We start from the raw sequence: 15,196 nt of genomic DNA on the forward strand, positions 1-15,196 counted from the left end.
CAGCAGCTTCATAGCCTGCTTCCCCCGGGAGACACAGGCTGGGTTATGTAACACACACAGCTGTGTTTATGCTGTACCTGTCACGTTTTACAGGGGATTCTTTAACCGTTAAAGTGATGTCACTAGATGTGGCTCAGATATCTTATCAGGTTGGGCTTTAGGGAAGTGCGGTTCTTTATGTTCTGTATGTGTTTATTTTTAACAGTGCGTTTGTGGTGGAAAGACAGCCATGCATGCCAATGCATCCAGATCGCCCCCTAGTGATCAAAACTGGAGTACAGTTCACTACCAAAGTCAGGTAGGTTAATGAAATGGAGATCCATATGTGGTTTGGTTTTGTACCAAGGTATCGGGCATAACGCAGCATTTGATATAAAGGTTCTATTGCAATCTGTAGATACACTTTAAAGAGAAACCGTAACCAGTAATTGAACTTCATCCCAATCAGTAGCGGATATCCCCTTTCCATGAGAAATTGAAATGTCTCATCAGGGGGCTCTGTAGGGCTGATTTGGTGGTGAAGCTCCTCCCACAGTGTGATGTCAGCTCCTCACAGCACTGAGGTACTGACCTCACACTGAGGGAGCCTTGTTGCATTGTGGGAAATAACAGCTTTTTCCAACTGCCAAAGAAAAAAAGCAAGCAGCATCTCCTTCCAATTACATCACCTGCCAGCAGTAAACATGTCCCCATGTGATGTCAGAATTAAAATCAGAGAGGAAAGATTTTGCAATGAGCAAACACGGACTAAATCGTCTATACATAATTATTGTAAAAATGAAGCACTTTATTACATAATTTTCACTGTTCTTCTGTTTTTAAAGAGTTCCTCTTTAAATACTGGTTCAGATTTTATTATAAATCTGAATGTGTTTTCTTTTATGAATTGAGCAGTGTTGTAAAGCAGTTTTAAATAAAGATTAAGGCCCGGTTCGCGCTGCGGAGCAAATACAGCGGCTGTAGAAAAAGCGCAGTAAAAAAAAAAAATCCACTCAGAATGTTGTAGTCCGTACCGCGTCATTCACATACCTGCCATTTTGAATCTGCCCCATTTTACGGCACAACCCATCCGCTGTAACCGTCTGCTGCTCCTTCTCAAACTAATTGGAGCCTGGCAGAAGCATGGAGCTCCCTGTTGGGTTAAAGGAAAAAAAAAATCAACAGGAATCCTAACTAGCAACAGGGTGGCCTCTCATTGGTCCATCATAAACCAATGAAAATGTTCCCTGTTGAAGCAGGATTCCTGTTATGTTTTTTTTCAAGCTAACTGGGTGCTCCATTTTCCTGCTGTGCTCTTATCTACTTTGGACCAAACTGCTGGTGTCAGTGGCGGCGGAACCCTATCCAGGGAACATGTAAGTTGGTGTTCTGCATGCGGCACTTAATAGGGCTGCACGGTTTTGCGGTTTAAAACCGAAACCGTGATTCACATGCAGACGATCTTGAGATCGTCAGTAGCTTCGTTTTTTAGTGCTACTAGCTGCTCAGCTACCTCCCGCCGGCCGCCGCTAATCCCTGGCTTCTATGCCGCCCCACTCTGTCTGCATTGCATCTCCCAGAGACAGCGTATCTGCTGACCTCACAGCCCCTGCGACGGGAGAGGGGCGCTGTGCACAACTTATGCCGGGAGACTCAGGAGAGTGTGGCCGCTCAAGCAGAGCGGTTTCTGCTGCATCCGCTGCTTTTTCCCTCCCTGAAAAGGATGACAGCGAACAGCTCTATGGAGAGAACAGGCAGCTCCAGCCGAGAGAGTGTGGGATGCTCTCCCCCTCCTTCCTCCAGGAAACTTCAAAGGCTGCCTCGGCGTGAAGCAACTTTTTTTTTTTTTTTTCCAGCTGTGTGATTGCACGGAGGTGGAGGTGGGGAGATGAGTGTACAGTGTCTGTGCGTGTGTCGTGTCTGTGCGTGTGTCGTGTCGGTGCGTGTGTCGTGTCGGTGCGTGTGTCGTGTCGGTGCGTGTGTCGTGTCGGTGCGTGTGTCGTGTCGGTGCGTGTGTCGTGTCGGTGCGTGTGTCGTGTCGGTGCGTGTGTCGTGTCGGTGCGTGTGTCGTGTCGGTGCGTGTGTCGTGTCGGTGCGTGTGTCGTGTCGGTGCGTGTGTCTGTCAGAGCGTGTGTCTGTGTGTGTCAGAGCGTGTGTTAGGGCTGCACAGTTTTGAGGTTTAAAACCGAAACCGCTGCCCGGCTCAAGCACTCCGCAATACGCCGCACATTAACTGCCCCCAGCCCAGCGTCCTCACAGAAGGCCCCACCTGCATATATGTGCAATTTAGTGCTAAAGCTTGCTTTGAAAAAAAATCGTGAAAAAAATCGAAATCACAATATCTGAGTGAAAAATCACAATTTCAATTTTTCCCTAAAATCGTGCAGCCCTAGCACTTAACCTAATGGGAACTGACAACACCGTCCATAACCATAGGCTTCCATTGAGTCTAGTTTGTATCACAATTGCAATACAGTTGCGGTTTTGCATTTGCGGTCCAGTGTTTGCATGTTGCATTCTGACAGCGTAGACGCATCCTATTAACAACCTAAGATCTGTTCACTGTCTGATTTCACATTCAAGAAACAGCAACTTTTTTTTTTTCGGTTTCCCTGCAGTGTATACTGGCATTGCAGTAAATACTGAGCAAAAAGACTTGGTTATACTGGTTCTAAGGCTAGGTTCACACTCGCCGCCTTGGATCAAACATAGATGATCACTGTGTATCCTAATGTTCCTCTGTGGCCATCCTCATGAGTTGGTGTTTGTTGTAACCGTAATGTCATAGATCACTTGTCCGTGTGATTTTCTGGAAAAGCCGCGCAGGACGGCACTTAGCATTCTTTCACTGCAGAGTACACCATGTATGTATGAATGGATCCTATAGTTAACATGGTATCTGTCAGCATGTCTGTTTGTTACTGAAATCTGTTCAATGTGAAGGTGAGTATGAATCTAGCCTAGCAGTCTGTTTACCTAAATAGTCTGAACAGTTGCTTCATATGGGTTGGTATCTTCTCCCTTTGAACCTGTTACCCATGTGAGTGGGAAGCTAGAGTGTAAATATTGTCTCTAGATAACCCGAGACAACGCTGTCATGTGCAAACACCAGCTTGAAATATTTCTGTCTTCCGGTTAAAGCATTTTCCAGGCCTTGGGTCTCATTTTGTTTTGTAATGGGATTGACCCTATTGTTAAAGTGGATCCGAGACAAACTTTTACTGCTTTCATTTTTCTACCCCTTACATATAGTTGGACATTCTTCCCCCAAATGCTCTTTTTAATTTTATTTTTTTTATTTATTACCGAATTGCATGTAATGGAATGTATCCACGCCCCCAGCTCCTCCGGCGCCTAGGCATTCTGAGTCCCATGCTGCAAGTGCTCATGGGAGCTCAGCCTGGAGAGGAGGAGGCTTTTGCTGAAGCATGCACGAGATTTCATAGGCAAAGGGTGTAGAGGGGAGTGGATTTTTCACAGGCTGAGGGGTGGAGATGCAGAGCAGCTTGGCTGTGGATGACCAGAATATGAACAAGCAGAATATGGCTGCTCTGATTTTATCACAGGAATAAATAATCCTACACTGTTGAAGCTGTTTGTAGCTAGATTTACTGTGTAACCCATCTAAACTTTAGAAGAGAGATGGGGGGAGGGGGGGATACAGTTCCCTGGTGTCTAGGTGTCTTCTTGGCAGGGATATCCCAACCATCCATCTCAGAGGAGAACATGCTATCGTGCACACATAGTCTACCTCTTCATGCTTTTTTTCTGAGTTGCACAAAGGCAACCATTCAATCCTCATAAGGCTTTTTAAATCTATGTATATTTTCAATATGCTTTTATTATATTTTCCAGACTTCTGGTCAAGTTTCCAGAATTGAATTACCAGCTGAAAATCAAAGTCTGCATTGATAAGTAAGTCCAATATTAATGTTCCTTGTACCGAAAAAAGGTGCATGAAAGTAAACCAGAGATCAATCGTTAGTAAGATTTGATACTTACCTTAGTCTTCCTCCCAGCCCATAAAAATGTGGGCCCCACGCCGTTCAGCTGCGATCAGCCCCAGTAACCTGCTCAGTTGCGTCAGTCCGGGTGCGCAAGCACAAAAGACTAGACGCGACTGATCTAGTAACCGATGCTGATCGCAGCTGAAAGGTAGACCGCGGAAGGACAGCGTGGGATTTACACGTGGGCGGGAGGAAGCCCAGGGTAAATATCATATCTTACTAACGATTCATCTCTGGTACACTTTCATTTTGTCAAAGTATCTCCCAGTACTTCAAAGATTAATAGAATTGAAGAGAAAAATAATGGAACTTTGTTGCTGATGGTTTTTTTTTTTTGTTTTGTTTTTTTTTAATACGTGAAACTAATTATTATAAATTATTGTACTCAAATTATACCTGTAAAATACAACCTTCACACTTGGCTTTGTGCGACTGAAATAACCTCACTTACATGTGTAATCACAATTGTATAAACCTGTGAGTAAGTTTGCAGTCACAAAATTGTGCTTCCACATGTAATTGCATTATCATCTCTGCACTGGCACATACAGGCAATATATTAGCTATTTACTCAACCATGCATAGATGTTCTATTTTACATGGTATAAATTTTTTTTTTAAACTTAAAGCAGGATTGGTGGCCACAAAATCAAATTCCACTTAAAGTGGACCCAAATTAAAAACACAAGATTTCAGAAATAAAATCTGTTTTCTAAATTATAATAATGAATAGCAGCCTTTTTTCAGCTGCATGATGACAAATATAAAATATTTTACATTTAATGGAGGAACCCCTCCCTTCCTTTAAAATTGCCGGGATTTTTCCGGCAAACTGGTGGAGTAGATGGTGTCCGGCAATGGAGGAATTGCTAATGGCTGCCACCTGTATAACCCTAGCTATGAAAAGAGAATGGTGAAAAGCATGCACTGAAATGATCATAGGTTTGAAGGAGTGTTTATTTATCTTTGTATGTGTCAGAGTGGTGCAACTAAATATTTTTAATTAAAAAAATGTTTGGTTTGGGTCAGTTTTAACCCTTTGGGGACAGCGTAACCGGATCCCTGCTGGCGCCAGCTGGGCATGGTATCCCAGTTTGATCCAGATGCACGTGCCCCCCCCTTAGCCAGCAGCCTTTACTCACCTTTCAGGCTCCAGCAATTAGCCGCAGTGGACCGCTCTGGCCGGCATACCTGCTCGTAATGACTCTAAGTTCCGGGTCGAGGCTTGATGACGTCATCCAGCCGGGACCCGCCACTGACGACGGAGCGAGCAGGGATGCCGGCCAAAGCGGTGGGGAGTGCCGATTACTGTGACAGCTGCAGCATCCCCCCCGGCAATCACTATGATCCGCCAGGGATCATAGTGATCAGAAGCCATACGCCATGGCTTCTTATCACTGAGGGGAGATGTCAGCCGTCATGTGACCGCTCAATCTCCCCTCTTGGAGTGGAAACGATCAGGCTAGAACAGCCATAAGTGCGGTGTAGGATCTAATATAGGCGGTGCCCAAAAGGTTAAACACTGCACTGTGTTTATAATGCTGCCAGGAATCCCACCCTGCGTTGCAAGCACTCAATCTATTCAGAAATGTCTCTGCTGAAATGATCTTATTCTCAGTATACCAAGCTCTATTCTCTGGCCATCAGGAAGATAGTGAGAGAGGGAAGCTTGTCCTCTCCCGTCCCACATTCCTGTTCCTTCCTGTTAACAAAAACAAAATCCAATTTATCTTGGTTTCACTTTTGCAGGGAGGACTGGAAGGGTTGAGCCTCAGTGTATGGGGAGAGCTGCCTAGGAAGAGCTCTCCTGCAGTCTATTCACAGATGCTGAACTAATTAGACACCTTGATCTGGCTAAACAAACAACTAAAACAGAGAAGTGAATTTCTTCAACTAAATATAGAAAATCTATTTTTTCATTGTGTGCTGTGTAAGAGTTTAGGTCTGCACCATCTGCTTTAAAATATATAAAAAAAGACTATTTACTGTAAATTCATCCTGATTAAAGAAAATCTTGCTTGTCTCTTTTAGAGATTCTGGAGATGTTGCTGCACTCAGAGGGTAAGATTATCCTGTTTTTAGTTTTTTTTTCTTCAGTGTTTGATACGCCTCGGGTATGGTGTGGGTTGTTTTTTTTTTTTTTTTTTTTTGGTTTTTGTTTTGGACTTTGCTTACTTGTTTTTAGAAATTTCTGAAAATAGGATGTGGAATTGTCAAATTATGTGACTTTAACGACTTGGGTTTCCTACTAGATATAACGTTAAAATTGTTTGCTTTTCGTTTGCCTATTTATATATAGTGCTAATGTCTTCTACAGTGCTTTATATAATATATACTAGTTTTACTCAGCTTGTAATCTAGTCCCTTCTAGTTATGTCCACTGTAGACTAAGGCCAATTTTGGGGAAGGCCGTAAGCTAATCTGTTTTGAAAAACCATGCAAACGTCCTTGTAGGGAGTGTTCTGGCCCAGATTTGAACAAAGAACCCCAGCACTGCAAGGTGAGTGCAGTCCACTACTCAGCTAAGCTTTTCCCTGCTTAATTTAACCTGTCATGAGACTGGAAAGCGTTTTCAGTCTGATACTTTGATTCCTGCCTGTCCTTTGCACCAGTGTATTGGAGCAAATGTATGGTAGATGCAAGTGGGCTGCATCCATTGAGAAAGGGAGAGCAACACAGATCAGAGTTGTACAGACTCCTCCACAGCAGAGAAAGTAGGGCTGCATTAAGAAAATATCTTATTTGGTAAGTACGTTTTTTTTAATATAGTAAACCTTGTGCTCGCAACACCAGTATCATCTTTTAGGCTACTTGCACACCAAGACGTTGCGTTAGGTGCTACGTTAAGGTCGCATAACATGCACCTGATGCAAGGCCTGGTGCTCTTCGATGTGGACGTCGGAATGAGCCGCGTTGTGCAGCTCACTCTGGCGTCCGTGATGCCGCTATGCGTACTCTTGGACGCATGCGGCATCACGTGGACCCGCCGGCCAATCGCCGCACAGAGCGGCCGAATCGGGAAGTAAACACTGCACGTCACAAAGTGCAGTGAATATTAATTAGCCATGTGCCTGGCCGCTCTCCGCTCCTCCCCAACCTGACTGAGCATGTGCAAACAGTCTAACGCGGCTTAAGCTGCTGTAACGCCGTAGCATGCTGCACCTTCGGGAGAACGTGCAGCGTTACATGTAACGCAACGTGGGCAGTGTGAACAGCCCACTTGTGTTACATTGCTGTGCGCTGGGGGAGCGTTACAGGCTGCACTAACGTGCGCCTGTAACGTCTTAATGTGTAAGCAGCCTCAGGCTGGGAGCACACTTGTCTATGCAGAATGGCATAAGTTTTATGGCATGTGTATTTCTGCGTCTTTCACGGTTTGTTTTTGCAAGTGCATTTTTGTATGCATTTGCGTTTTTGCATTGGCATTTCTTATGCATTTTTGTATGTTTGTGGTTTTGTGGTTTTAATCTGCCTTTTCAACAGGATAGAACAAATACATTACTGGATACAGTTTTAAAAAATGTGGAAAAGCGTGCCTTTGTGGCTCCATAGGAAAGCATTGCATATAAATCTCATGCGATTCACTTACAGTAGTACGCTGGGAAAAATGAAATTGTTTTTGTGCGCCTCGTAGACTTGCATCCCATGAGATTTTGCATGTGGTTTCTGCTATGCAATTCTATTCTACCTTTAAATTCAACATGCCTTATACATTGTCCATGTTAAATTTTAAATACTTCCTTTTGTGCCTTTATTAGTCAAATAAGGATACCAGACAGTTCTGTGCAGGGGCAAAAGGGGGCGACCCCCTCAAATCTTGTGCCCCTCATACAGGTAAGGTGGCAGCGGTGAGAGAGGGAGCGATGGGCACAGCAGTGGGAAAGGGGGAATTCCCCCCCCCCCTTCCCTCACTCACCTGGGGCTCCCCTTCTCTCTTGCTCCCCCCTCCAGATATGAGCATCTAGCAGCGGCGGCAGAACACTTCCTCTCTTCTCAGCAAAAGAGATCTGTGCACCACTACTTTGGTCTAGACTAGACCAGAGTAGTGGTGCACAGATCTCTATCCCGCGCTGGGAAGAGAGGAAGTGTTCTGTCGCCGCTGCCAGCCGCTCATATCTGGAGGGCGGAGCAAGAGAAGGGGGGATTTCCCCCTTCCCCACCGCTGTGCCCATCGCTCCCTCTCCGCTGCCACCCCACCTGGGGACATCTATACACCTGGATATATTGGGAATCAGGACACGGTAAGTCCTGACTACATACAGTGGAGGAAATAATAATTTGACCCCCTCACTGATTTTGTAAGTTTGTCCAATGACAAAGAAATGAAAAGTCTCAGAACAGTATCATTTCAATGGTAGGTTTATTTTAATAGTGGCAGATAGCACATCAAAAGGAAAATCGAAAAAATAACCTTAAATAAAAGATAGCAACTGATTTGCATTTCATTGAGTGAAATAAGTTTTTGAACCCCTACCAACCATTAAGAGTTCTGGCTCCCACAGAGTGGTTAGACACTTCTACTCAGTCACCCTCATTAAGGACACCTGTCTTAACTAGTCACCTGTATAAGACACCTGTCTACAGAATCAATCAATCAAGCAGACTCCAATGTCTACAGAATCAATCAATCAAGCAGACTCCAAACTCTCCAACATGGGAAAGGCCAAAGAGCTGTCCAAGGATGTCAGAGACAAAATTGTAGACCTGCACAAGGCTGGAATGGGCTACAAAACCATCAGCAAGAAGCTGGGAGAGAAGGTGACAACTGTTGGTGCGATTGTTCGAAAATGGAAGGAGCACAAAATGACCATCAATCGACCTCGCTCTGGGGCTCCACGCAAGATCTCACCTCGTGGGGTGTCAATGGCTCTTGAGGTGAAAAAGCATCCTAAAACTACACGGGAGGAGTTAGTGAATGACCTCAAATTAGCAGGGACCACAGTCACCTGGAAAACCATTGGAAACACATTACACCGCAATGGATTAAAATCCTGCAGGGCTCGCAAGGTCCCCCTGCTCAAGAAGGCACATGTGCAGGCCCGTCTGAAGTTTGCCAACGAACACCTGAATGATTCTGTGAGTGACTGGGAGAAGGTGCTGTGGTCTGATGAGACCAAAATAGAGCTCTTTGGCATTAACTCAACTCGCTGTGTTTGGAGGAAGAAAAATGCTGCCTATGGCACCCAAAACACCGTCCCCACCGTCAAGCATGGGGGTGAAAACATTTTGCTTTGGGGGTGTTTTTCTGCTAAGGGCACAGGACAACTTAATCGCATTAACGGGAAAATGGACGGAGCCATGTATCGTGAAATCCTGAACGACAACCTCCTTCCCTCTGCCAGGAAACTGAAAATGGGTCGTGGATGGGTGTTCCAGCACGACAATGACCCAAAACATACAGCAAAGGCAACAAAGGAGTGGCTCAAGAAGAAGCACATTAAGGTCATGGAGTGGTCTAGTCAGTCTTCGGACCTTAATCCAATAGAAAACCTATGGAGGGAGCTCAAGCTCAGAGTTGCACAGAGACAGCCTCGAAACATTAGGGATTTAGAGATGATCTGCAAAGAGGAGTGGACCAACATTCCTCCTAAAATGTGTGCAAACTTGGTCATCAATTACAAGAAACGTTTGACCTCCGTGCTTGCAAACAATCCACTAAGTATTAAGTCTTTTATTGTTAGAGGGTTCAAAAACTTATTTCACTCAATGAAATGCAAATCAGTTGCTATCTTTTATTTAAGGTTATTTTTTCGATTTTCCTTTTGATGTGCTATCTGCCACTGTTAAAATAAACCTACGGTATCATTGAAATGATACTGTTCTGAGACTTCATTTCTTTGTCATTGGACAAACCTACAAAATCAGTGAGGGGTTAAATAATTATTTCCTCCACTGTATACTGGGGACGCCTATAGACCTGGCTACATATACTAAGGACACCTATAGACCTCAGTATTCTCCCCAGAGATTTTTTTTCCAGCCGGGGGGCATGAAAAAGTAGCTGGGTGAGGCGAGATGACAGAAGGCATGGCTTGCACTTCTCTGCTTACAGCAGAGGAGGTGGGTTGATGACAGCTGGGTGCTCACCAAAATTAGCCGGGTGGAGCACCCGGCTAAAAAAGCCTGGTGAGAACACTGGACCTGGCTACATATACTGGGGACACCTATACGCCTGGCTACATATACTGGGGACACCTATACGCCTGGCTACATATACTGGGGACACCTATACGCCTGGCTACATATACTGGGGACACCTATACGCCTGGCTACATATACTGGGGACACCTATACGCCTGGCTACATATACTGTGGACGCTGGCTGTCTCATTACGTGCATTTACTGGGGAAACGCTGTCTCCTATGTGCATTTAGTGGTGAAACGCTGTGTCATTACGTGCATTTACTTCATATTTTTTTTATGTAACTACCTTAGCTGGTATAACTACATTAGTTAGCCCCGCCCACATGACGTTATGACCACGTGCGCCACAAATTTCCTCGAACATGATACCCCCTACACATTTTTGACTGCCCACTCATGTGCCTGTCTAGAACCGGCTCTGATACCAGAACACACATAAGAAATTGGGTGTTCTCTGTATTATGTACTGTACTAAGGTGTTTTTTTTTCCTCCTTTTTCAGGTCACGTAAATTCAATATTCTTGGTACAAACACAAAGGTGATGAACATGGAGGAGTCAAACAATGGCAGCCTGTCTGCTGAATTCAAACATTTGGTAAGATCATGCATTAGGGGTGTGTGTGTGTGTGTGTGTGTGTACTCAACATGGTAATAACAAAATTCCTTTATTTACAGTATCCTTTATTAGTTATTGGAACTGTGTTTAAGTTTTTGTATTACATCTTCTTTTAAAAGATTGTTTTTCTAAAAATGCATCCGTATCTCACATCTTTGCAGAGGACCTTTGTCCCACTCATTACCACATTGCGTTAGTTCATTGAGGTGTGTGGGTATTTATTTGTGCACAGCTCTTTTAAGGTTCTGTGGCAGCACTTCTATTGGGTTGAGGTCTGGATTTTGATTCATTCATAACACCTTAATTCATTTTAGCCATTCTGTTTTAAATTTGGAGGTTTGCAAGGAACTATTATCTTGTTTTGCACGTTATACTTTTCTAGTGCTTTGGGGTCACCATAAGCTGTTTTGGTATTTTGTTATCCTGGTACAGGGCACCATTTTGGTGGAGCTTTAGCAGCTGCACTGAGGGCCTCATTTTTGACCCTGAAATAACAAAAATGAGGTACATAACTGGTGTATAACAATGGGGGCCATGGTCACACAAAACAAAAAATTACTAACTCCCCTTTTCCTAAAACTGGGAATATAGCCTCCATGACAGCCTTTCCCAAACAGTGGGATTCAACCCTATGGACAGAACTTAGCCAGTAACCATTTATAAAAATACAATTTTGAAACTTGGTTAAAACCCATATAATATCTTTATATAACATGCTTAATAACGCTGCAGTAAGCTCTCATAATAGTATACACAGGTAATGGCTAGTAGTCTACAACCCAGTAAACTAACAGTTAGATTTATGGCTTTCATACCAACCCCAAAACTGTCCCAGGACTATGTATAATATTAAAAAATCTAGTCATAGCATGAACCCACACATCATCTTGAATATAAAATATGCATTTAAAGCAGCTTTTCAGTATTAACAAATGTCCCTAGTTTATGCCACCAGATAAATAATTCAGACATGTATTTCCACAGGTAGGACCTGCCATGTAAAGATTAGGCCATATACCATGTAAGCCGATGACTTCTATATGTTCAAGTTCATAAAATTCCACCTGGAAATTAGTTCTGCCAAATTGTGCTATACTGGAAATAAGCAGCACCAGCTATAGGGTGCTGCCTAATTTTAAAACTCACTAAGGAACAGATTTTTTTTTTGTGATATCCAAAACCTTAGACCTTCTTGAGACTTGTATATGTATGTATGTATGTACAGAGGATTACCCACCAGAATTCATGTATAGAGTTGTGATGTTTCTCTGGTGCGAAGCATTTTTAAAGGACACCTGAATTGAGGGTCATGGAGGCTGCTATTTTAATTTTTTAAACAATACCAGTTGCCTGGCTCCCTGCTCATTTATTTAGCTGCAGTAGTATTTGGATAACACATCTAAAACAAGCATGTGGCTAATCTAGTCAGAGACACGTGATCTGCTTGCTTGTTCAGGTTGTATGGCTAAAAGCATTAGAGGTAGAGGATTAGCAGGACTGCTGGACGATTTAAAAGTTAGGGGGAAAAAAAACAGCCCCATATCCCTCTCACTTCTGGTATCCTTTGATTCTCCCCCCCCCCCCCCCCCCCCTCCTCCTTGCTTTGGTGCTTTCAGGTAAGCTGCACAACACTGTGGAGATACTGATTACTACAGTTTTCAGCACCAATAATCTATATAATCTGCTAAATGTTATTCATTCTATAACTTGTGCTGTTTGGAGATGCAGGTGAATTCCAGTTTTACTCCCCTCCGCCCATCATTTTCTTCCTTGTGTGTTTCTTCCTTTTTTGTAGACTTTGAGAGAACAGAGATGTGGCAATGGAGGAAGAGCTAACTGTGATGTAAGTATACCAGCATGATTCGCTTGTAACTGAAACATGACTCATATTTCATAATGAAAAGGCCATCTGTGAAGTATGCAGAACCTGCTGAATAAACCTAGATGAGGGCTCACAGTCAAATGGAATATTTTTATTGCGGATATTGCTTTATCAGCGATCTATGCTATGTTGGCAATAAATTAATAAAATTCCATTTTGACAGTTAATACAATAACATTTGTAAAGCACTTTTCTCCCATAGGACGAAAAGTGCAGTTGAGCACCCTTGTATATCTATCCAGCAGGCATAGAATTTGGGGAATTTGGCTTGCTATGTGGTTGGGAGTGCGGTGCTTCAGGTTTATTTTAGGGTCTGTACACGCTGGCTACAATACGCTGCATTTTTGTAATCGCTTGCGTTTTTGTTTTTTTTTCAATTGCAAAGCCTGTTAAAAATAATGAAAATCATGGTGAAGTGTACACAATGGTGTGATGTGATTTTTAAGGCCAAATCCCAGGAGACAGTGCAACTTCCTGTTGAAGGACTTTTAGCTAATCACAAGAAAAAAAGCAAAAACGCAAGAATGCAATTTCAAAATTTGCACGGTGTGCAATTTTAAAATCACATTAGTTTGCAATTGTGCTTGGTGATTTTTTTTTTTTTTTTAAATTAGCCTGTACAGGCGGTAGCGGTTTTCAGGCAAGTTTAGCATAATACCGTAACAGTCAGAAATCTTATATTAAAATAAAACCCCAGAGCTTTTTAAGCTACAGTACAAATCATTGAAGGACAGTTAATGGTTTTCATTTTGAGTCCCTACTTAGTCTAGCCACTCGGGAGGGGGGTGAAATCTAGGCTGTGTGGCTGAAATTGAAGCTTGAGGCCCCTTTCACACTGTGCCAGAAATATCTAATGCAAGCGCATACCTACTTTGCCGTGCAGTGGACCAGAAGTGGTGTAAGTCTATGGCGGCGCACGTGTTTTAAAATGCCCTCTGCAAGTTTTGCGCGTCACACATAGGTGGAAGCGTATTTAAGCAACAGAAGTGAGCGCCACTTCCTGCTTGGTTGGCTTGGATAGTGACTGTACATAAAGTTTTTAAAGTGTTCACCGATCTGTCATGTCAATGGTCAGTGTGAAAGCCGGTAACATGATTACTGCTAGTCTGCTTGTAATATTTCCTATTCAATTCCAAGCAGAAATGAAAATTCAAATTTGAAATGTACATACCTTTTTTTCTGAAAAAAAAAATTGGCTTATGAAAAGGTTGAACCAGTGTTTCAAGGGTGATCTAGATGCTAGGTTCTCAACGTGTGGTACGCGTACCCCAGGAAGTATTTCTGTTGGTTCCAGGAGGTACTTGGGCTTGATGTACTTGACCAAGAATAACAAATTTAGTGTTTAAGAAAATGTAATATTCTTTTAAACACCAAATCTGTGTTTTGGCAAATTAAAAGCCATAGTAAATGCTTGGAAATTGTTTAGAATAGGTTTGTCAAGGGGTACTTGTCATAATGTTTACTGTGCTGGGGTACTTGGTGAGTACAGGGTTTTAAAAGGGGTACAGAACAATAAAATGTTGAGAAACGCTGATCTAGATAAACCCCCTCCCTTTTTTTTAGTATATTTTTTTCAGTTGCTAGGTGCTAAAGTATTTTTGTAGCCAAGTTGAGAAAATATCATCTTGGTAAACCTTTTTACCTAGGACCATAAATGGCTTTTCTTTTATTACTGTTTATAGTGCTGCATCTTATCTTTCAGGCATCTCTTATTGTTACTGAAGAGCTTCACCTAATTACGTTTGAAACAGAAGTTTACCATCAAGGCTTGAAAATTGACTTGGAGGTAAGACATTTAGCAGTACATGTGTATCTTGTGGGAAAAACTTGAAGCCACTAAAGGGGCCCATACACTGAGCCGATTTTCTGGCCGACCGATCGATCCAGATCCATCGATCAATTGATCGATTGAAAATCGGTTGGCCAATCGACCGATCGATGGCCGATTTCGATGGATTTCTGTCGAACTGGCAGGATGGAAAATTTAGGTCGATCTGATGAGATTGCTTATCAGTTTGCATTGGCCTTAATGGAAATCTGATGGCAAAAAAATGCCATCAGATTGAATTTCAATAGATTTCAAACTGAAATCTATTGGAATTCTATCCTGGTAAAAAATGTTCTAAAAACGCATCAGATAAGAAATGCATCTGATGATCTATCTGCTGCCAATCTGACGAGTGTATGGGCACCTTAAGGCAGGAAAACACGTTTTTCTGAGTGGAGTGATTCCTATGTAAAGCAATATGATCCATTCACGTCGACAAGCAGAACGGAAGGATGGTTCATGCAAGGCTTTCTCAGATCTGCCAGCTGAAGCCGATGGCGACTGAGGCTGACCGAATCAGAGTGCCTGTAAGAATGGATGGTGTCCATTTACACTAGGCTGGTCGTCGTGTACGTTTCACAAGTTTTTACACTTTCCACTGTCTTTTCTGGTCCTTTCACTGCTACCACTGCCGCTCAGTCCATTGCATGGAAATGCCAGTATACAGAACCCCATCAGAAGCATCAGTCTACAATTGGTTTGCATTAGACTAATAGGAAGCCTTCCTCCAGGGAGGATT

At 43.0% G+C, this 15,196-nt stretch overlaps 1 protein-coding gene across 2 annotated transcripts in view; it reads left to right on the forward strand.

The window, feature by feature from the left end:
- STAT3 (signal transducer and activator of transcription 3) overlaps nt 1–15,196 on the forward strand; it is a 129,713-nt gene that overhangs the window by 86,064 nt on the left and 28,453 nt on the right. For both annotated transcript variants that reach the window (XM_068263198.1, XM_068263199.1), the window contains 6 exons: nt 206–298; nt 3,835–3,894; nt 6,018–6,047; nt 10,633–10,726; nt 12,543–12,590; nt 14,332–14,415. In XM_068263198.1, coding sequence (XP_068119299.1) covers nt 206–298; nt 3,835–3,894; nt 6,018–6,047; nt 10,633–10,726; nt 12,543–12,590; nt 14,332–14,415 — 409 coding nt within the window. The remainder of the gene's footprint in view (nt 1–205; nt 299–3,834; nt 3,895–6,017; nt 6,048–10,632; nt 10,727–12,542; nt 12,591–14,331; nt 14,416–15,196) is intronic.

This window comes from Hyperolius riggenbachi, chromosome 12, assembly GCF_040937935.1.
Source record: "Hyperolius riggenbachi isolate aHypRig1 chromosome 12, aHypRig1.pri, whole genome shotgun sequence".
Taxonomy (NCBI): domain Eukaryota; kingdom Metazoa; phylum Chordata; class Amphibia; order Anura; family Hyperoliidae; genus Hyperolius; species Hyperolius riggenbachi.